The sequence below is a fragment of the Oppia nitens genome, unplaced genomic scaffold (assembly GCF_028296485.1).
Source record: "Oppia nitens isolate AA-2021 unplaced genomic scaffold, nextdenovo-longstitch-racon4-pilon3 scaffold1_pilon_pilon_pilon, whole genome shotgun sequence".
NCBI classification, from domain to species: domain Eukaryota; kingdom Metazoa; phylum Arthropoda; class Arachnida; order Sarcoptiformes; family Oppiidae; genus Oppia; species Oppia nitens.
Window position 1 is genome coordinate 597,441 of NW_026533199.1, and position 22,743 is coordinate 620,183.

General features: G+C 30.1%; 4 protein-coding genes across 4 annotated transcripts; 2 read left to right on the top strand and 2 right to left on the bottom strand.

The window, feature by feature from the left end:
* Positions 1–1,912: 1,912 nt before the first annotated feature.
* LOC128952339 (replication termination factor 2-like) lies at positions 1,913–3,484 on the top strand. Its single transcript, XM_054297721.1, has 3 exons — positions 1,913–2,071; positions 2,157–2,803; positions 2,904–3,484. The coding sequence occupies exons 2-3, from the start codon at positions 2,422–2,424 to the stop codon at positions 3,482–3,484; spliced, it is 963 nt and encodes a 320-aa protein (XP_054153696.1). The 5' UTR covers positions 1,913–2,071; positions 2,157–2,421.
* Positions 3,485–6,618: 3,134 nt separating this feature from the next.
* On the bottom strand, positions 6,619–13,228 carry LOC128952334 (pyruvate carboxylase, mitochondrial-like). The gene is made up of 6 exons (XM_054297714.1): positions 13,024–13,228; positions 10,516–10,804; positions 9,954–10,424; positions 7,278–9,844; positions 7,069–7,212; positions 6,619–7,010 (listed from the first exon to the last, which is right to left on the bottom strand). Exons 2-6 carry the CDS (start codon positions 10,673–10,675, stop codon positions 6,756–6,758), a joined length of 3,597 nt encoding a protein of 1,198 aa, XP_054153689.1. The 5' UTR covers positions 10,676–10,804; positions 13,024–13,228; the 3' UTR covers positions 6,619–6,755.
* Positions 13,229–14,812: 1,584 nt separating this feature from the next.
* LOC128952335 (N-terminal kinase-like protein) lies at positions 14,813–18,502 on the bottom strand. Its single transcript, XM_054297715.1, has 11 exons — positions 18,275–18,502; positions 18,053–18,199; positions 17,801–17,926; positions 17,435–17,667; positions 17,248–17,338; positions 17,024–17,179; positions 16,784–16,942; positions 16,544–16,651; positions 16,313–16,426; positions 15,824–16,244; positions 14,813–15,718 (listed from the first exon to the last, which is right to left on the bottom strand). Exons 1-11 carry the CDS (start codon positions 18,383–18,385, stop codon positions 14,868–14,870), a joined length of 2,517 nt encoding a protein of 838 aa, XP_054153690.1. The 5' UTR covers positions 18,386–18,502; the 3' UTR covers positions 14,813–14,867.
* A 1,266-nt stretch (positions 18,503–19,768) lies between these two features.
* Positions 19,769–22,624, top strand: LOC128952338 (3'(2'),5'-bisphosphate nucleotidase 1-like). The gene is made up of 6 exons (XM_054297720.1): positions 19,769–20,184; positions 20,283–20,384; positions 21,498–21,614; positions 21,760–21,802; positions 21,926–22,017; positions 22,101–22,624. Exons 1-6 carry the CDS (start codon positions 20,056–20,058, stop codon positions 22,587–22,589), a joined length of 972 nt encoding a protein of 323 aa, XP_054153695.1. The 5' UTR covers positions 19,769–20,055; the 3' UTR covers positions 22,590–22,624.
* Positions 22,625–22,743: the final 119 nt, after the last annotated feature.

Here is a 22,743-nt window from a genome sequence, read left to right on the forward strand (position 1 = left end):
ATATAAACATTAAATTGGATAGGTCTGGGATAAATAAATTTTTGTAAATAAATAAATTAGTTAACAAAAAAAAATAATAAATCATTATTTTTGTTTTTTAAGATATATACCGTATATGTGTGTCAATTACAATAAAAACAATCAATAATATAATAAATAAAAAATACATTTTATTTATTCATGATTTTTATATAGACATTACAAACTACTGTATCATAAGATATCATAAATTAATTAATTGAAAATCCGATTTAATTACTATTTAATAATACTATTGATTTGGATTTTATTGGAAACTATTGGGACTACTAATTCAATTATTTAATATTAATAATTATTTTTATTTAGAAATTTATTTATCGTTACCAACAAACAAAAAATTATTTTTTTTAAGTAATGATTACTAACAAACTTATAGACAAATCTTTTAAGTTTTAGTAGAGTTATAAAACATATACAAAAAAAAATAATATTAAAGGTCTTGTAAATATTGAATTTAAAAAAAATGTTTTTTTTATTTGCAGTCAATATTTATAAAAGTATATATTTTTGCTAAAAGTTTATTTAAGCAAAACATATATTTAAAAAAGATTTAAATAATACATGAATTACAGGAATGTTTTTTTTAAAGTGCTTTTTAGATTATTATTATTATTAATATAAATAATACAAACAATTATATAATTTTTTTTTATAAAAATGAAATAAAATCTAATAAATATAATTTATGTAACAAAAAAATCTAATAACTTTATATTCAAAGCGGAAAATTGACTCAACTTTTTGTTTGTTTGATTTTTTTCGTGTTTAAAATTTATATTTCAAAAGTTATTTATCAATGATATTTTCCGGCAAAAAACTATATATATATATATATATATATATATATATATATATATATATATATATATATATATATACAGTATATCGTATATAATAAGTTATTTAACTTTCATACATATATATTAAATAATACAAACAACAAAATTTAAAAAAAGTATTAACAAACATAAATACAGTCTAACAATAAAAAAAAATATTGTTTATATCAATATATATACAGTAATTGTATATAATATGATATATAAAATTAAGTTACATACATATTTAACCATGTATATTTTTCTAAATTATTTTCATTGCAAACACACACACACACACATAAACAATGTATTGCATTGTGACCTAATAATAATGTACACTAGGTTTTTAGGCTGTAATTTGGGGGGTGGGGGTGGAGGTGGAGGTGGGGGTAATAACATTTTTCTTTAATCATATATATTAATATCAATAATCTAAATTAATCTCTAAAATTATTTATTTTATTAATTTTTTTGATTAAAAAAATTTTGATTTTATTTATTTATCAAAAAATAAGTCACTGTTTTATCTCTCTCTCTCTCTCTCTCTCTCTCTCTCTCTCTCTCTCTCTCTCTCTCTCTCTCTCTCTCTCTCTCTCTCTCTCTCTCTCTCTCTCTCTCTCTCTCTCTCTCTCTCTCTCTCTCTCTCTCTCTCTCTCTCTCTCTCTCTCTCTCTCTCTCTCTCTCTCTCTCTCTCTCTCTCTCTCTCTCTCTCTCTCTCTCTCTCTCTCTCTCTCTCTCTCTCTCTCTCTCTCTCACTGTGTGTGTGTGTGTGCGTGTATACTACACGTGACACCCGCTTATATGGGTCCCGCCTACTGTAGGTGTGGCCACACTATCAGGTATTGCCTCATCATCATTTTTGTCGAAAATGAGGGGACCGTTTCCATAGTGCTATAGATTTTTAAGTGTGGTTTTTTATTTAATAAAAACTATGTGTACTGTAGTCTATGAATAACCCTTTATTTTTTTTTATTTACAATAACTGACACACACAATGGCTGACTATTTATTTACATTATTGTAGTTATAATAATAATACTAATAATAATATTATTGACATTTTTTTTAGTTACAATTTATTGTGTTTACAGTATTAGTAGTATTACTATTGTATTTAGTGGTCAACCAAAACAACAACAAAATTGATTGACTGATTGATTGTTATATTGCAGTCATTATAATCACTGTCTATACTACTGTTATTAACGGTAAGGCACAATCGCGGCCATCAGTTATAACTATATATTGACTAACAATTTGTTTGTTTATTATTTGGGATCAATTGGTGATTAGAAAATAACGATTTTGTCCTCCATATCGGCCACCACCCGATAGTAGTCGTATTCATCCGATTCACCCGATAGTAGTCGTATTCATCCGATTCACCCGATAGTAGTCGTATTCATCCGATTCACCCGATAGTAGTCGTATTCATCCGATTCACCCGATAGTAGTCGTATTCATCCGATTCACCCGATAGTAGTCGTGTTCATCCGATTCACCCGATAGTAGTCGTGTACATCCGATTCACCCGATCGACCGATCCTACCGATAGATAATGGGTTGCGACGGCGGAACAATACCGAAACGCGACGAACTGGTCCGTACGAAACAAAAACAACAACGACTGGACAGATCGGTTGAATTGGCCGCCAAATGGCAATACTGTGCCATCAGTTCCACCAGACTTCACGAACCGATTGTCAGCTGTCCGTTGGGCCGACTCTATAATAAACAGGCGGTCATCGAGTATTTGTTGGACAAGTCGTCGGCACCGAATTCCGCGGTTTGCGAACACATCCGATCGATGAAAGACATTCGTCAGCTCGGGTTGACATCGAAGACGGGTTATTCGGATAAGAAATCGGAAGTCGACGGCCAATACGTTGATACCCAAGACTCGGAGTTTGTTTGTCCAGTAGTCGGCATCGAAATGAACGGTTAGATTCACTTTAGGTTTTTTTCATGATTTTATCGGTAATAATATCTCCCGTTTTTTTTTGTTAATCTCTTTTAATGGTCACCCAAAACAAACAAAAGGCAATTACAAGTTCTGTTATATAGCGACCTGCGGTTGTGTAATGTCTGACCGGGCACTCAAAGAAGTCAAATCAGATAATTGTCACAAATGTAACAAAGAGTTTTCGGCTGACAACGATATTATTGTTATCAATGGTACCGATGAAGAAGTGGAACAGTTAAGAAAACGTATGATCGATCTGAGAGATAAGGAAAAATCGATGAAAAAGAGCCGCAAACGAAAGGCCACTGCCATTGCTGCTGCCGAAGCCGCCGCCGTCGCCGATGAAACAGTGATTGAAAACGGCGACAAACCAGAGACCATTACCACCAAAGTGTCTGCCAGTATTGTCTTTGTCCAGAGCAGTACATCCGGTACTACTACTACTACTCGACCACAACCATCAGCTGCTGCCGCTGCTTCTACATCATCGGCGACGACATCGACATCAAGCAAACTGGTCGATAAATCGTCGAAACTGTATTCAGTGGCCAACGATCCGAAAGCTAGCGAAACATATAAATCGTTGTTTACGTCGCACGAAACGGCCAGAAAACAGCCGAAAGCCCATTGGGTTACATTCAATCCGTGCTATTATTAATTATTATTAATAATTTTTTTTTTTTTTTGAAATACATTGATTATTATTATTATTAGTATTTAGATAATAAATACACTTTTTTTTATAAATCATTATATTATTGTTTGTTGTGTTTTTTCAACAACAAAAAAAAACCACTAATCAATCAATCAATTCAATTGTATAGTTAATAACTACTGTTTATTGATTAATAAATATATATATATATTGACAATAGTATTGAAAAATTTTTTTTTTTAACAATCATTATTGTTGTTAAACTACTATTAACTAATTATATTATTTTCATATTAATAGTACCGTTAAATATAATTAATATTTTGTATTACTGTAAATTTTTTGAGGGGGGGAGGGTAGACATTAAAAGTTACTGTATTTTACTTATAATCAATCAAGGACAATTAAGTATAGATGCAATGTTAACAACTTTTAATAGTTAGTATTTTTTTTATAAAAAAAATATAATATTCAAAAAAGTAAAAAAAATCAATTGCTTTTAAAATCACACATATTTATTATAAATATATACAGTATATATATTATTATTATTTAAAATTCAACCAACAAATGGGTAGTCATTTTATACTTATAGATACCTATACTCATCAAATCATATATATAATATATACACACGATAAGTGTTGGGAAATTTTGAATGACATTTACTATAAAAATTTTTATTTTATTTTTTTTTTATATAGTAAAATATCAAATATCAAATAATAATAATATTAATATAAGTTACTATCACATATATAATTTATATATAGTTATATATAAAATTTTATATATTATTTATATATATATCACTATATCTCACTTAATTATTAATAATATTCAGGTTATTCAAGGTATTGAATATCAATTTAATTTACTATACAAAAAACCCCGATTAAATTTCAATACAGTGTAGTAAAATTTTGAATAATAATAATAATATGAATTAAATGCAAATTAATTAATTATCATTTTAAAAAAAATAAAACTATTTAAATTATTTTTGCCTTATTATACTACACTGCATATAAAATTTCATTATCAATAATAATAATAATAATAATAATAATATCAATTAATATTATATTTATAGTTTAAAATACCTATTACCGGTATATATTCAATACTATGTATTATAATTTGATATTTTTATTTTTAAAAAATCATTTCCTTATTAAATTGATTCATTTGTTTCTTCTTTTTTTGAAAAAAATAAATAAATAAATGATTTTATCAATTGATGATTAAATTATATACAATTGTTGAAACAAATTGTATATTTTAAATTTTTTAAATGACATTATTTTTATAAATATAACCCAATGTTTTATTAATTTATTAATAAATTTGCAGCAAAAAAAGTTAATCGGTCAATAAGGAAGACATTATTTATATAAATTAAATACTATATATTAATTTTATTTTAATTTTTTTGAATTAAATTACAACTATTTATGATAGCATTGCAAAAATAAAACCTGAAATATTTATTTATTTTTTTTTTTTGAAAGACTAACTAATAATAAAACTTTGAAATTAATGTCAACATATTTTTATTTATTTATTTATTTATTTAACTTATACACAAATTATACACATTTTTTATTATTATTATTTAGCACCTTGTCAATGCATTTTTTATTTATTTATTTTAAATAAAATTATTTTTCATAGCAATGTCAACATTTTTTAAATATATATATAATTTAAAATTATTTTTTATTCAATATACAGTATATAATTTATAATTACAATCTATTATATTGTTGTCACTTTAATATAAATTTTTATTTTTATATAACTTATTTATTTATCAAAATATCAAAATGTTTATTTCAGTTTATTGGCTAACCTTGAATGCTAATTATCGTCAAAAATAAATAATTGAAAATTAAATTATTATTATTAGTAGTATTATAATTATTAAATACTGTTGGCTATATAATAAATCAACTAAAATTTATCTGCAATTTATCATTCAAATAACATTCAAAATATCTACTCTCTCTCTCTCTCTCTCTCTCTCTCTCTCTCTCTCTCTCTCTCTAAAAATTTTTAAAAAAATATAATAATTAATTTGATGACTATTCATGTACAGTATATAATATATACAGTACTATATATTCATTAGTCTATTATAATATTAGTAAAATATTTTGTTTGCAATTATTGACTATTAGATAATTAAATTAAACTTTATTAGACATACACACAATTTTATTTTCTTTTAATTATTTAATTATTTAGGTAATTATTATTATAGATTTTTTAAAAAAAATACATGTATTGTAAATTTTTAAAAATATCGTTAACCAATAATATCGTTTAATCATTTAAAAAAATTATCATCAATTATCATCAATTATTAGTATTTTCATTTATTATTAATTGAAACTTTTATAATAATCATATATTATGTAATAATTAATATACTAAAGTATACAATATTATATATACTGTATATATATCACACATTTAAAAAAAATATTTAAACAAATTTAATTGATTTAATAAAAAATTGTCTAAAAATTATTTATCGATATACAAATCAATAAATAATAATAATAATCTAATTTACAGTAAATATTGTTCATTTTGATTGCAAATTATAATTTTTTTTATTAACTATTATCTTTAAAAACCTATAGATATTTATATTTCTAAAAAATATTTATGTATACATTTTTATACAATTAAATTTTTTGTTAAAATTCATTTTATAATTTTTTCTTTTTAAAAATAATGTATTATTTATAATTAATTACATTTACAATTAAGAAAAACAAATTTAATGTATATTTAATATACCGGTAATTATTATTTTCCTGAAAGACATGATGTGTTTATATATATATTATATGTTATGGATAACCGAAAAAATCACTGATTGATTGATATAATTGTTTGTTTGTTTGTTCAGATCTGCTCTTTGATTGATTGATTGATTGTTTTTGGTTTTTTTGGTGATAATATCTGCAAAACTTTTTTTTAATTCAATAAAATGTTTTTTTTAAATATATATATATATATTTTTAAAAAAAAAATATTATGACAACAATTCAAACAAACAAAACTATTATTAATATTTCTAATCAAACAAACAAACAAACAGTCAGTTTTACAAATGTTATATATATATATAATATTACCGGTAATTATGCCCTCAAAATAATAAAATCATGTTTTTTAACTATCACAACAATTATGTGTGTGTGTGTGTGTGTGTTATATAACAATAGTTTTATTATTTATTATTATTATTATTATTAGTATTTTAATCGACATCAATGTCCATAAGTAAGTCGTCGCCCTCGAGTTTCATGTCTTTGTTGACAAAAATCTTCTTAACAGTTCCGCCGATCGGCGACTGGACAATCATTTCCATTTTCATGGCACTCAACACAATCAGCGGCTGTCCCTTATCGACTTTGTCGCCCTCCTGTACCCGAACTTCGATGACAGTTCCCGGCATCGGCGCACCAACCGATCCCTTAACACCTTTCAGTGCTTTCGGATTTGATTTAATTTCCTTTTTCAATATTAAATAAAATTATTAATTAATTAATTAAAACTAAATTAATACATACTTTAGTAACCGATTTGTCTTTGACCAGAAAACTTCTCAATTGGCCGTTAAGTTCAAAAAACACTTCCTGTTCGCCGGTATTGGTTCGGGTCTCGGAAACGGCCAAAGTTTTTATATGCAATACCTTTCCTTTTTCGAGTGTTACCTAAAAAAACCAAACAAATAATAATTACCCGATAAATGTCAATAACAACAACAACAAAAATTTACCTCAAATTCTTCGCCAACTTTAGGTCCGGTCAAAAATATTCGGGTATCAAACAGACTAACCGGTCCGAACTCGTGGCGAAATTGTATGAAATCGTCGCAAACTTTCGGATACATTGCCGAACTCATGACATCCGTATCGCTAACTGGTTCGCCATGTTTTTCAACCAATTCGTCTTTCAGTTGAATGAAATTCATGGGCGGCAAGTGCTGGCCAGGCCGGCCGCGAATCGGTGCCAAACCTTTCAGTATTTTACTGCGCAGCGGTTCGGGAAAACCGCCGTACGGCTCGCCAATAAAACCTTGCATAAACTCGACCACCGACGACGGGAAACTTAGCTCTTCGGCCCGATCTTCGACATCTTTGGCCGATAAGTTGTTTTGTACCATAAACTGGGCTAAATCGCCGACAACTTTCGACGATGGCGTCACTTTGATTAGATCGCCTAATAGTTTGTTGGCTTCGGCGTAGGCTTTCTTGATTTGTTCAAATTGTTTTTCCAGACCGAGTGAATAGGCCTGAAACTGTAGGTTAGTATACTGGCCGCCGGGTATTTCATTCAGATAGACATCGGCGTTACCGCTTTTCATGGTTGTCGTACACTCGAACGGTGCGTACAGTGTCCGGGTTTGTTCCCAATAGGCCGAATAGTCGGATATGTGCGGTAATTTTAGGCCAGTGTCGTGCTCGGTACCGGCCAGTGCCGCTACCAGTGCACCCATACTCGGCTGCGAAGTCATACCGGACATTGAATCGGCGGCAACATCGACAATATCGGCACCGGCTTCGGCACAGTAGATCATTGAGGCTACTCCGGCACCGGCCGTATCGTGCGTATGTATATGTATGGGAACATCCGGATGTCTCGACCTGAGGGCTTCGATCAACATTTTCGCTGCTCTCGGCTTTAATAGGCCGGCCATATCTTTGATGCACAATATGTGAGTACCGGCGGCTACCAATTTATCGGCTAAATCGACATAATAGTCCAGATTATATTTTGTACGTTTCGGATCCGATACATCGCCCGTATAGCTGATGGCACCTTCGACTACACCGCCAGCCTGGCCAGCGGCTTCCATACCGACCAATATATTTGGTAAATAGTTAAGCGAATCAAACACCCGAAATATGTCCATTCCGGCTTGTTTGGCCAGTTCGCAAAATTTGAATACAACATTATCCGGATAGGATGTATAGCCGACAGCGTTGGCACCGCGTAGGAGCATCTGGAAGGGTATGTTCGGTATTAGTGTACGCATTTCCGATAGCCGTTCCCACGGATCTTCGTGCAAGAAACGCATGGCCACGTCAAAGGTGGCGCCGCCCCAGTTTTCCAGACTGAATAGGTTGCTAAAGTTTTGCGATACATAGGGCGATATCCTAAGCAAATCGTATGAACGAACTCTGGTGGCCAACAGTGACTGATGGGCGTCCCGATAGGTCGTGTCCATCAACAGTAGGCCCTTGTGCTGGCGTACGGCTTTGGCAAAAGCTTCGGGACCTTCGCGATCCAGTACTAGTTTCCAGCCGTTCGGTGTCGTTGTCGTCGTCGTCGATTCGGCGGTGGTGGTGGTAGTCGTGGCCGGAACTGCCGGTATAATATCCGATGGTTTAAGTTTGGTAGCCAACGGTGTCGACGGGCCGTTGACCATCAAATTGGCCAAATAGTATAGCAATTTTTGGGCCCTATTCTGTGAGGCCTCAAACTTAAACAGTTCCGGATGTGTGTCAATAAAGTTTGTATCGTACGATGATTTTAGAAATTTTTCATTTTCCAATACATTCAATAGGAACGGTATGTTAGTTTTGACACCCCTGACCCTGAACTCTCTGAGCGCCCGATTCATTTTGGCCGATGCCGATCCAATGTTGCTGGCATGGGCTATAACTTTGACCAACAGCGAGTCATAGTAGGGCGATATGATAGCGCCGGCAAATGCCGACGCACCGTCCAATCGGATACCGAAACCTTCGCCCGAACGAAATACTTCGATACGGCCGGTATCGGGCTGGAAATTTTTGGCCGGATCCTCGGTAGTCACCCGACACTGTAGGGCTGTTCCCTGGACACGAATGTTGTCCTGGGTGAGATTCAAATTGGCCAGCGATTGACCTTCCGATATACGTATCTGTTTCTGTACCAAATCGACACCCGTTATCTCTTCGGTAACCGTATGCTCGACTTGAAGTCGGGCATTGACTTCAATGAAATAGTAGGTACCGTCCGAATCCAACAGAAACTCGACAGTACCGGCATTCTGGTAGCCGACATGTCTGGCCAGTTTGACAGCGTCGGCCAATATCTTGTCCCTGATTACCGGATCCAGATTGGGTGACGGTGCAATCTCAATGATTTTCTGATGTCTACGCTGGACAGTACAGTCACGTTCGTACAGATGGACAACATTGCCGTACGAGTCGCCCAGTATTTGTACTTCAATATGTCGCGGATGTTCAATGAATCGTTCGATAAACATAGCACCGTTACCGAAAGCGGACAGCGCCTCCGAGGTAGCCCTCTCGAAGTTTTCCTCCAATTCGGCCATATTTCTGACCACACGCATACCTGTCCCCACCCAAACAACAACAGGGTATCAATAATTTGTTTTGTATATACAGTATAAATATCGGTAATTATCACAATAACAACAACTAAAAAACTCCGACACCATTACCTCGACCGCCGCCACCGTAGGCAGCCTTGAATATGACGGGTAGTCCATGTTTTTCGACAAACACTTTGGCATCGTTGACATTGATAACAGGGCGATCGGTACCGGGTACTACACGTACGCCGGCTTCGATGGCCGCTTTACGGGCCTCGACTTTATCGCCCATACGGGCCATAACATCGGGCGACGGCCCGATAAATCGTATGTCATTGTCGAGACACGATCGGGCAAAATCCGATCGCTCGGATAGAAACCCGTAGCCCGGATGAATGGCGTCGACTTCCGATTCTTGAGCGATACGTATGATTTCGGGAATGTTCAGATAGGCCTGAACCGGCGGCAAACCTTTACCGACCAGATAGGCTTCGTCGGCTTTTAGCCGATGCATATGCATCTTATCCTGTTCAGAGTACAGGGCCACCGATCGGATCCCTAGCTCTGTACACGCCCTGAACACCCGGATAGCTATCTCGCCTGAATAATCGGGTAATAGAGAGTGGGGTGGGGGGGGGTATTAGTAAACAATTACCGGGTAATGAAAATAATCAAAAAAAATAAATAATACCTCTATTAGCGACCAATACTTTTTTGATTGGCTTCACCTCATAGGACGAATCATACCGACGGTTGGCAATGTTTACCGATCGGCAAGTAATCGGCAATAGTTGTTGTAAAGCAGTTTTGCCATTTCTATGGCCAGTTATTAGTCGGGTAATTATAGTCATATTGATGGATGATTTGATAATAATAATAATGTATTGTATTTGTTTTATTTAATTCAAATTTTTCATTTAGTTATCAAATTATAACTTTTAATAATAATTTCCAAATTTGATGTGTTGTATGAAAATTACCTAAAAATGTTATTTTGTTCAAAAAAAACAATTAAAATTATTATTATTATCAATAGTAGTAGTAGTAGTAGTAATAAAATTTTTATATAACTTTTTATAACCAATTTTAAGTAATTGTAAGGAATTTTAATAGCTATTTTGCATAATAATAATAATAATAATAATAATAATTATTATTATTATTATTAAAAGTAATTTATATACAATATATAAAAAACATTATATCGTAAATTAATTAATTATATATTCATATGCAATGATTATTGCGATATTATGTTGTTTAAAAACATCTAATGAGATATACTTATCAATGATTGATATTTAATTTTTTTATTAACAAAATAATCTGTTTATCATATAAACACAATGTTTGACTTTTTAAAAAAATATCAATAATAAATAAATATACTTTAATTTCAATACCTAACTATAATCATTAACCGGAAAATTTTTATAATAGATGAGTGGACACATAAATTTTTTAAAAAAAAATTATTATGTAATAATAATATTATATTTTAGTTAAAAATAAATATTTATATATTATATAAAGTTTTCCTCTTATATATTTTAATATAATTTTTTAAAAAAATAGTTATAAATTATTTTGTTAGAAAAAAATAGTTTTATTTTTAGCTATCAATAAACTGATAATTATTTAATTTTTTTGATTAATCATTATATGAGGGGTAAATGATTTGAATCAAATGTAATCAATGATTATTGATAAATATATTATTATTAAATAAGTGTTTTCAATAATTTTATTTTTTTAATTAATAAATGTTTACCAAATTTTTTTTTAATCTAAATATCAGCTGATAATATATATTTTATATATATATATATCGATAATTAAGTGATTGTTAATTTTAATAATTTAAAATAATTATTAGGAAAATATTTGATGATATGATATCATTGATATCATATACGGAATGTGTGCTAAAAAAATCAATTATTAAAAATAAATATCATTTCATAAAAAAAATATATTTATCTATTTTTTAAAAAACATTATATACATAATGTTATCTATCTATATATATATATATCGATATATATTTATTTATCAAATATTTTTTTTTGATGGACTTTTGTCACTTAAAAAAAAAATAAAATTGTTAGACACATACACATACAGTATAGTATACCTAATAAACTAATTTTTTTTTATTTATTTATTTGATAATAATTGATAATAAATGTTTTATAAGTATCAAAGTTTTTATAATATACTTATATTAAGTACCCATACAGTACTATAATAACACACATACATACAGTATATTTTATATATAATATATAAGTTATTCAAATATATATATAAATTAAATATATATTTATTATAGATATACTCAAAAATACTCTTCACTTTTATCATAGATTTTCTTCAACAACAACAACACACAAACACAACTGTCCTTCAGATTTGATATTATTATTATTATTATTATTATTATTATTATATGTCTATCAATACTAATACTAATAAGTATTATAATTATTATTAGATTTTTGTACTTAATTTTTTTTAAAAAATTTTAAATATCTAACAATCAAACAAACAAATAATGTTTTTTTTTATATTAATATATATATATAATATATAACATATATATATAACAACAACAATAACTGTTGGCATTTGATTTTATTTTTATTGTTGAAAAATATATTTTTAAAAAAATATTTAAATAGTAACAGTATTTATTATAAACATTTTTTTTTAGATAAACTAAATTCAATATATATATATTAACCTAATAATCAATAATTAATTGTTAGTATAAATTACTGTACTATAAATTATTTTTAATTACCGAGGTAATTTCTATTTAATAAATAAAATAAACTACACTACACCACACTACACAATAAATCAATTTATAAAGTTATAATTATTAATTAATTTATAAAATTTTTAGTAATTAAAAATATCAATTTAGAGTTTTAATCAAACATTGAATATTATACTTTATATTTATCATTTATATTATCCATAATATTAAAATTAATTAAAATTATTATTATTATTATTGATCATAAATTTGTTAAACCCACCTAGTACAAACAATTTGTTATACAAAATAAATAAAAACAACATGGTGTTTACTTATTATTATTATTATTATTATTATTATTATTATTAGTATGTATAAATACTAAATATACAATATAAATATATATAAATTATAAAAAATGATATAGTAATTTACCTTGGATGATTTATTATTAATTTAATTCAAATCAATAAATAATAATAATAATTGGAGTATGCTGAATTTTTAAAAATTAAAAAAAAAATTTTGATTTATAAGCGCTTAAAAACTATAGTTTTGTTTATCATATTATTCCCATTTTTAAAAAAATAATAAATTTATTTGATTTTAATTTATTTTAAAACAAATTTAAACAAAAATTATTATTTAGTTATAACATATATGTTATATATATACTGTTAAACACAATTGATTTATTAATATTTTTTTTAAATATCTATTTTTTTTTTTGTATTTACACAATAATATTACAATACACTTATGATATTACTGTAGTATAGTATTGAATTGTATTGATGGACACAATAACAACAATAAAAAATAAAATACATAAATATATTTTCCACTATTGATATTATTAGTATTATTGATATTAATATATATACAGTCTATTGTATATGTAATTCATGTGTTATTTTTTCAATGTCTAAGAAAGAGAGAGAGAGAGAGAGAGTCTGTCAATCAAACAGTGTATATGTGTGTTGTCTACACAACAAACTATTGCGTAACACCAGCGCACAGTCATGTGTATGGGGAGGGGGTCTGTCTAATATGACTCCCCCATCCCATTCCCCTATACTTTAAGTGTTGTTGTTGTTATAGACATCCCTTTTTTATAGCAAATATTCTGTAAATTTTTTTTAGCTAATATTATAATATATAAAACAATAAAACTATAAATTAAAGTAAAATGTTATTATTTATATGTATATTATTTATGTTTTTATTAAAAATTATTATTTATTTTATTTTCATATGATAGACAACTTTCAATTACTTTTTGTTTTATTTGTTCAAAAAGTTTTACAAATTAAAATAATTACATGTAATAAATACATAAAACATTAAAATGTATTTTTTTTAATTAGTCTAATGTTTAAATTTATACATAATTATATATATTTACTGTAAATATATATTTTAAAATTATGGTTAATAATCAAAATTTTTTAAATTGTTTAAAATTTTTCTCTATAAATATATATACTGTATTTATAGTTATAATTATTGTAAAATTATTAAATAAATAATACTATTGATAGTGGGGGGGGAGTTATGTAGTGGTGATGGCTATACTTAAATATATGTATTACCATATGGATAGGTATGTTAAAGGGTATGATATCTTAAAAAATTAAAAATTAATTTATTGATTGATACTATATTATAGGCTATAAGTTTATCACAATTTATTGTTTCGTTCATTATATATATATATATATATATACAAAATATATATTATTTTAGCTAACATTTTACATTTGAATGATAAAAAAAACAGTTTCACTATTTAAAAAAAAAAACTTATTTACTCTAATAAGTGTTTTCAATAATTTAAGAGATAATTAAATAAAAAAAAAACATAAATATATATTTACGTAATTTTCAAAAAAATAATAATAATTTAAATAAAATGAAATTCTTAACCAAGATTTTCTTGTAGAAAAAGAGTGAGAAATAATAATAAATTATTAATAAATTATTTTTAAAAATTAATGAAAAATTATTAATATAATTAATATTAAATTAAAAAAATACATTAATTTAAAAAAAATAAATATTTTGTTTTTATATAATATTAATATTATTATTATTATTATCAATAAACCTATAAAATAAATAAACTGTAATGAAATCGATTTGTTTCCGATATTATTATTATTACTATTAAAGTATTGACAATAATTATTAATTAATTAATTAATAATAATAATAAAAAACTGCTAATAAAAAGTGGTAATAAAACATCTTCTTCCGGGTGGTCGCCTCTTCAAAGGGGATCAAGTGATACGTTGAGCGCCTAATTTCATCGGACCTTTGGTCGTCGACTTCTTCTGATTAGCTCTTCTTTCCTCTAAATCTTTAGTTCTGTTCAGTCGTCTTTGTTGTACCACTTTATTCTGTTGTTGTTGTTGTTGTGGTTCATCACTACCAGTAGTACTACTATTGGTGACATCATGTTGTTTGCCGCCGCCGCCAACACCGAAACTACTGATATCGTCGTCACCACTGTTGAACTCATCAGTAGCTTTGGTTGTTGTTGTGGTCGTTGTCGACGATGACGACGACTTTTCCCAATTCTTAGCTGATTTACTTTTATTGCTATTACCCGATGTAGTAAACTGATCGAAGAAGTCGTCGCCATCTTCTTTTCTAACCGAATGATTCGCTGATTTTCTTGTTGTTGTTGTCGACGACGACGACTCCTCTTTATCATCGAATTCTTCGTCATTATCTTCATTGTGGTCTTCATTATTCCAGTCTTCATCCCAGCCGTCCAACGATTTTCTGGCGGCATTCGTCGACTGACTATTGCTGTTATCGGCGTCAATAGAACCCCAAACTTCTTCCTCGAAGTCCTGTTGCGAATCACCCGACTCTGACTTTTGAATACCAGGCGTTTGTGGCGTATGCGGTCTATCGGCGTCCTTGTCTTTGCTGTCTTTGTTGGCCATCGTCGTCGTCGCCGCCGATGATGATGACTGAGTTGTGCTGTTGTTTGTTGTCTTCAAGTCGGCCGACAACGATTTGCTTCGGTAGAACTTAGATGCCAGCGACGAAACTGCCCAACCGGCCCAACTGGCGGCCAGTGTTGACGAAACATTACTACCGGCGGCGTTCAAGTCAGCCTCTATTTGATTGGATGATAAAAACAATTATAGACAAAAAATATTTACCCGATAATTACCGATTTAATAAATAAATAACAGATTAAACACAACAACAAAAAACAAACCCATTTGTTCCGCTAGCGACGGATCTTCCGATACTTTTTCCATTTTACCGATAAAACCTTTGAGCGCTTTGAAGGCCTGATCGCGGACCTGTTTTTCCGGATCCATAATCAGATGACATAAGGCAGACATTACACGAGTGGAACACTCTTTTAGCGAATAAAAGTTTTGCGTAGCCGACAGGGCTAGTATACCGGCTATACGTGCCGGCGGAAATGGGTCGCGCATTGACCTCAAAAATGCCGGTATCAGTACTGTCTGACGTATCTGCGGATGCAAATAACTGGCAACCTTTCCGAGACAAACGGTTGTATTAGTCCTAATACCTCCCTCTTCGTCACGGGTCTGTAGTCTAACAAAATTTTTGATCAACTCTTCATTCAGGTTATGATAGTTTAGTTTGGGTGCCATATGTAACATACACTACAATAACAATAATATAAATTATATATATATAACAATAAATTAATCAATTTAAAAAAATAAATTACTTTAACGGTCTGCTCTCTGATGACTGGATTTGAATCAAGAAATCCTTGACAAACATTAGGAAATACACTATCGTTGACTACATTTGGTTGTATATAATTGATGAATGTGTCCATCTGTTCCACAATCAAACAAACATTGAATCAATTGTCAACAAAAAAAAAAACAATTACAATCTAATCCAATGATTATTTTTGAAAAAAATGGTTATTTTTTTAATTGTAATACAAAACCTGTTGCAATAGTTTAGCTCTTGTAGCCCTATCCTTACAGGCAAACAGTTTGACAACACAGGGAACTATCTTTTTCTGGAACTCGTCCTCATCTAGCGATTTGCCAATCTATTTGTCACATCAATCAAATCAGATAATAATAATAATAATTATAAAATCAATTTTATTTTTTTAAAATATAATAACAACAGTATAGTTATAATTATTTGGAAAGACAACAATAATTGCATCGATACTTACTTTAAACAATGGACCTAAAATAGCTGATCCGACGGCACTAAACTCAAAGGCGGTTACCAGTTGTGGTAAAATCTTATTCTTGCAAATATCCTTCGGAAACGAATCCAAATGGTTATCAAGATTTGTGAAAAATCTATTCTTCTCGATGGCGTCTTTGATCTATTAAATTGATAATAAATGAAATTTTTTTGTTTTGTTGTCAAACAAACAACAAAAAAATTAAATCCAAAAATCAAATACCTGTATCTCTTCGAGGAATAGCATCGAATCGATAAAATTATTTTTAAGAAAACCATTAGCCGAACGACATTTTGTGATGAAATCGGATGGACTTAACCTATTGTTGGCATTATTGCTAATCAGTTCCATGTATGGCGTCGACAATAGCTTCGGTATCTAATTTGGGTAAATCATTAAAATCATTAAAATCATTAGCAAAATACACTAAATAATTCATAACTTACTCTTCCAAGAGATCTTAGTTTATTAGTTTCGGGTAATAAACCGTTAAACGATTCCCATATTAGACATCCGAGACCCCAACTATCGGCGCCCCTAATATACATAACATAAAATTTTTTTTTTTGATTAAATCATTGTCTCTTAAATATATATATATATACCGGTAAAACCTATATTTTTAAGACTAACCATTTAGAACCGTTATATCGTTTAGTTTGATCCACTCGTTCCGGTGGCGTGTATTTGCTTTGAAATGCTAAGGCTTTTGTCGGATACGTATCGGTGTCGGCTGCGGTCGTATTGCTGCTGACATACTCGAGACCGGCTATCCGCCAGACGCCACCCGAATTCACATATATCGATGGCATACATATGTTATTATGCGATAGATTGCAATCATTGATCAGAAAACCGAGTCCTTTCTGTTTTATCAGTAGTTTTTAAGGGGAATCAGTTATGAGTGAGATATTAGGTAGACATCGATGGCTACATCAATCCTCTCTCTCTCTCTATATATATATATATATATATAGTCCTCTCCCATAAAACACTTACCGCCACCTGATATAAGCCCCAAGATATGGCCAATTGTTTCTGTTGTTGTGTATAATCGGATATCGATTGCAAATACTGTTCCAATGGTATAACATATTCGGTGACCACATAAACATATTTATCGGACTAATTAAAGTGATAAACAAAACAAAAAAAAACAATAATTAGTTATATTAGGACACATTGTCTTCTACTTCTTCATCGTTCATCATCGAGACATAGCAACAGATATCATATAATAATATCAAATACTTCTAGTGAGTCGACATAAGTTAGAATAGATGGATGTCTTAATGTCTTCAAACGTTTGACAGCATTCTTGGCTCTGTCCGTATGATTGTCACCACTGCCGCCGGGCTTCTGTTCGTAGCGAAACACAGAGACCAACTCACCGGTCGACTGGAAAAGTAAGAGAGTCTTAGTTGATAGACATTTGTGTGGATCAGCTGCTGGTGATCAACAACACAGACAGACCTTTTTCTTAGCTTTATGTAAAACCCAAATACATTTGTCATCCGTGGCCAACAAATCTTGTATATCGTAACCGAAATCTTTTGTCGGATCTCTCGACCAAAACGACCACATCTTCAGACGATTCAATCACTTCTTCTTCTTCTTCTTGTTGTGGATGACAGTCAGTCAGTCAGTTCAGTCTTCAATCAAATCAGGTTTATTGACACAAACCCGATGTCAATACTTGAATGTAATAATAATAATAATAAAAATTATTTATTATTTATTTAACATATCATTCATTAATAATAATTATTAATACAAATAAATATATAAAACATTTTATGTTTCAATAGCTATAAACACATACACAGAGAGAGAGAGTTAATGTTATATTAATGTATTAATAATACGTGTATTCAATACTGTAATAATAATAATAATAAAAACTGTTTCATTATAAACAAAACCAAAACAATTATGACAGCCACACGCTATGATACCCTTATTTTAATGTTTTATTTTGGACACTACCCTTAAATTACGTTTTAATGCTATTATTATGCTATTATTGCATTATTGTGTATGCAATAAATATGTAAACGTAATTTAAGTGTAGTGTCAAAAAAAAAATTAAATAAGAGTATCATAGCGTGGCGGCCATTGGTGTTTTGGTTTTGTTTATAATGAAACAGTTGATGTACTGTTTATGTTATTTATGTTTTATATACACACTATGACTGTACTATATGTACAGTATGTGAATGTAAACACAATTTTAATGTTAAAAAAATATTTATTATTTTTTTTGTTAAGTAAAAAACATATAGACTTTTATATATATGAGTTGTCAGTAAATAATAATATTTGTTACCAAAAAAAAAAAATAATTAAAAAAAAAACATTTGCACTACTATTATATTACTAGTGATACCACCTATTGTCGGGTAATATACTGTATATTTCCTAAACATATCAATAGTTTAAATACTAGAGTTTAACATACAATACGGGTTTAGCTCCGGGAGGGAAGCAATACATGGTTTAGGGTTAGAATAAAAATGTTTTTTTTTTAAATATTGTAATATTACTAATAAATTGTATTTTTTCTCTCTAATGATTTTATCATGTTGGTTTTATTATTATTATAATTTTTAATAAAAAAATGTGTTTAAATTAGTTGACAAAAAAACTATAATAATATTAATAAATTGTATTTTTTTTCTCTCTACTGATTTTATCATGTTGGTTTTATATTATTTATTTATTTTATTTATTATTTAAAAAAATGTGTTTAAATTAGTTGACAAAAAAATATATATTAATAATTATAAAATATTTATGATTTTATTTTTTTTTATAAAATTGTAAATTTACACTTATTTTATACTATAATTTTTAAAAATAATTATAAATAATTGGGTTTGGTTCCCGGGTTTTATATAAGTAAACAAAATATTTTTGGTTATAATTTTCCTCTCTATTCAAAAAAAATAAAATAAAATAAATAAATAAAATCTATCGGTATTTCAACAATCAATACAATACACAGTAGTAGTAGTAGTAATAGTAGTTAAATATCAGTCAATCATATGATTACTAAAACAATAAAAAAAGCGATTCAATAAATAATTTATTTTTTTTATTGGCCACCGATTTACCGATAGTGTAACCACTAGTAGTAGTGTCTGTGTGTGTGTTTGGCCACAAACTCACCCAACCGACCGACCGACCGACCGACCGACCGACCGACCGACCGACCGACCAACTGATCCATTGACTGGCAGTGACCAACCAATCGGATGATCTGGAAAACAATGTCCAACAATCTAGTACTGAGAATATTGTCGTCGTCGGTAAACATATCGGCCAAAGCCGGCTCTATAGTCAGGGATGTAATGAAAACGGGCGAACTGGCCGTCGTCGACAAAGTAAGTGTTTCAGGTTTCAAAACCTATGGATCAGCTTTTAAGATGACTGACTGATCTTATGATATATTTAATTTTTTCTTCTTCGATACCACCGAAAGGGAGTCAACGATCTGCAGACCGAAGCCGACCGACGGGCGCAAAACTGTATCATTACTTCACTGTCGAAACAGTTCCCGAAGATTGCTATTATTGGCGAAGAGGTTTGTTAGTGTTTTCTGTCTGTCTGTTTGTCTGTCTGTTTGTCTGTCTGTTTGTCTGTCTGTTTGTCTGTCTGTTTGTCTGTCTGTTTGTCTGTCTGTTTGTCTGTCTGTTTGTCTGTCTGTTTGTCTGTCTGTTTGTCTGTCTGTTTGTCTGTCTGTTTGTCTGTCTGTTTGTCTGTCTGTTTGTCTGTCTGTTTGTCTGTCTGTTTGTCTGTCTGTTTGTTTGTCTGTCTGTCTATCTGTTTGTCTGTCTATTTATCTGTTTGTCTGTCTGTCTATCTATCTGTTTGTCTGTCTATCTGTTTGTCTGTCTATCTATCTGTTTGTCTGTCTATCTATCTGTTTGTCTGTCTATCTGTTTGTCTGTCTATCTATTTGTCTGTCTATCTATTTGTCTGTCTATCTGTTTGTCTGTCTATCTGTTTGTCTGTCTATCTGTTTGTCTGTCTATCTGTTTGTCTTTCTGTCTATCTATCTGTTTGTCTGTCTGTCTATCTGTTTGTCTGTCTATCTATTTGTCTGTCTATCTATTTGTCTGTCTATCTGTTTGTCTGTCTATCTGTTTGTCTGTCTATCTGTTTGTCTGTCTATCTGTTTGTCTGTCTATCTGTTTGTCTTTCTGTCTATCTATCTGTTTGTCTGTCTGTCTATCTATTTGTCTGTCTATCTATTTGTCTGTCTATCTGTTTGTCTGTCTATCTGTTTGTCTGTCTATCTGTTTGTCTGTCTATCTGTTTGTCTGTCTATCTGTTTGTCTTTCTGTCTATCTATCTGTTTGTCTGTCTGTCTATCTATTTGTCTGTCTATCTATTTGTCTGTCTATCTGTTTGTCTGTCTATCTATTTGTCTGTCTATCTGTTTGTCTGTCTATCTATTTGTCTGTCTATCTGTTTGTCTGTCTATCTATTTGTCTGTCTATCTGTTTGTCTGTCTATCTATTTGTCTGTCTATCTATTTGTCTGTCTATCTATTTATCTGTTTGTCTGTCTATCTGTTTGTCTGTCTGTCTATTGGATGTCTTCCCTAAAGATCCAGTACTTATGTCTTAACTATTATTTTATTTTTTATCTAACCATTAATTTTTGTTTGTCTGTCTGTCTATTACTCATGAAGACATTAGATCCAAATGATAAGATCGACGACAAATGGATTGTCAGCTCATTTGACGAGTCAGTGTTGAGCCATAAGTGTCCAGAAGAATGGCTGAATGTTACCGATGAAGATATAGTCGTACGGCTTATTGTTTAATTCAATTGATTATTATTATTATTATTATTATTGGTTGACATTTATGTTATAATTAACAAAATTTAATTGATTTTTTTGATTGTTTTGTTTGTTTCGACTTTTTTGTTTGTTTGTTATTGTTTGGTAGGTATGGGTCGACCCATTGGATGGTACTTCCGAATACACACAAGGTTTGTATATAAAAAAAACTGTTTGATTTGATATTATTATTATCTTAATATATGTATGCAATTAAATCTAACCGTAAATCCTAATAATCAAAATTTGATTGACACACACACACACACATACAGGACTTCTCGATCACGTTACTGTCCTCATCGGCCTATCGGTAAAGGGGCGGGCAATTGGCGGTGTCATTCATCAACCATTTTATAATTTTGATGTCAGTCCCTCCTTATAAACAATATATTCCTCAAAATATATTTCCTATATATATATATAATAATAATTATGTTATACATATAGAAAGAAAATGATAGTACGAAATTAGGTCGAACCATATGGGGATTGGTAGGTCTGGGTGCCTACGGCTTCCAGCACAGGCAGCCACCAGTAGGGAAAGTTATAGTAACGACTACCCGATCGCATAGTTCGCCGACAATCAACGCTGCCATCGAACATATCAATCCGGACGAAGTAATACGTGTGGGCGGTGCCGGCCATAAGGTACTGCTGGTTATCGAAGGTCAGGCTCATGCCTACGTATTTCCGAGTCGGGGCTGCAAAAAATGGGATACCTGTGCACCGGAAGCCGTACTGGAAAGCCTGGGCGGACGGTTGACCGATGTTTTCGGTAATCAGCTGAGATACGATCGCAATGTTGAACATACAAACGAATTGGGCGTTTTGGCCACACATTGCGCCCGTACGAGTCATCCGTATTTTTTGGCCAAATTTTCCGATGATATCAAAGCTTCACTATTGTCTTCATCGCAGATGAAGCGAAATAATTGACTTATTTTTAAAATAGATTTTTAGAGACAATTTAATTTGTTTTTTTTATTAATTTTTTATTGTTAATTATTATTACTATAATTATTATTAGTTATATATATTTAGTTTTAGTAATAATTAATATCATAAACAATGTCAATCTATTACAGTATAT

What these genes read in the sequence shown, in the direction of transcription:
- LOC128952335 (XM_054297715.1), bottom strand. Translation starts at nt 18,385, where the DNA reads ATGTGGTCGTTTTGGTCGAGAGATCCGACAAAAGATTTCGGTTACGAT. An exon ending in AACTAAGATCTCTTGGAAGA is followed by an intron (nt 17,180 to 17,247) that starts GTAAGTTATGAA and finishes TACCCAAATTAG; the next exon opens with ATACCGAAGCTATTGTCGAC. An exon ending in GAGCTAAACTATTGCAACAG is followed by an intron (nt 16,427 to 16,543) that starts GTTTTGTATTAC and finishes ATTGTGGAACAG; the next exon opens with ATGGACACATTCATCAATTA.
- LOC128952339 (XM_054297721.1), top strand. Translation starts at nt 2,422, where the DNA reads ATGGGTTGCGACGGCGGAACAATACCGAAACGCGACGAACTGGTCCGT. An exon ending in AGTCGGCATCGAAATGAACG is followed by an intron (nt 2,804 to 2,903) that starts GTTAGATTCACT and finishes AACAAACAAAAG; the next exon opens with GCAATTACAAGTTCTGTTAT.
- LOC128952338 (XM_054297720.1), top strand. Translation starts at nt 20,056, where the DNA reads ATGATCTGGAAAACAATGTCCAACAATCTAGTACTGAGAATATTGTCG. An exon ending in AACTGGCCGTCGTCGACAAA is followed by an intron (nt 20,185 to 20,282) that starts GTAAGTGTTTCA and finishes TACCACCGAAAG; the next exon opens with GGAGTCAACGATCTGCAGAC. An exon ending in TTGCTATTATTGGCGAAGAG is followed by an intron (nt 20,385 to 21,497) that starts GTTTGTTAGTGT and finishes TTACTCATGAAG; the next exon opens with ACATTAGATCCAAATGATAA.
- LOC128952334 (XM_054297714.1), bottom strand. Translation starts at nt 10,675, where the DNA reads ATGACTATAATTACCCGACTAATAACTGGCCATAGAAATGGCAAAACT. An exon ending in AGTATTGGTCGCTAATAGAG is followed by an intron (nt 10,425 to 10,515) that starts GTATTATTTATT and finishes CCGATTATTCAG; the next exon opens with GCGAGATAGCTATCCGGGTG. An exon ending in CTACGGTGGCGGCGGTCGAG is followed by an intron (nt 9,845 to 9,953) that starts GTAATGGTGTCG and finishes GGGTGGGGACAG; the next exon opens with GTATGCGTGTGGTCAGAAAT.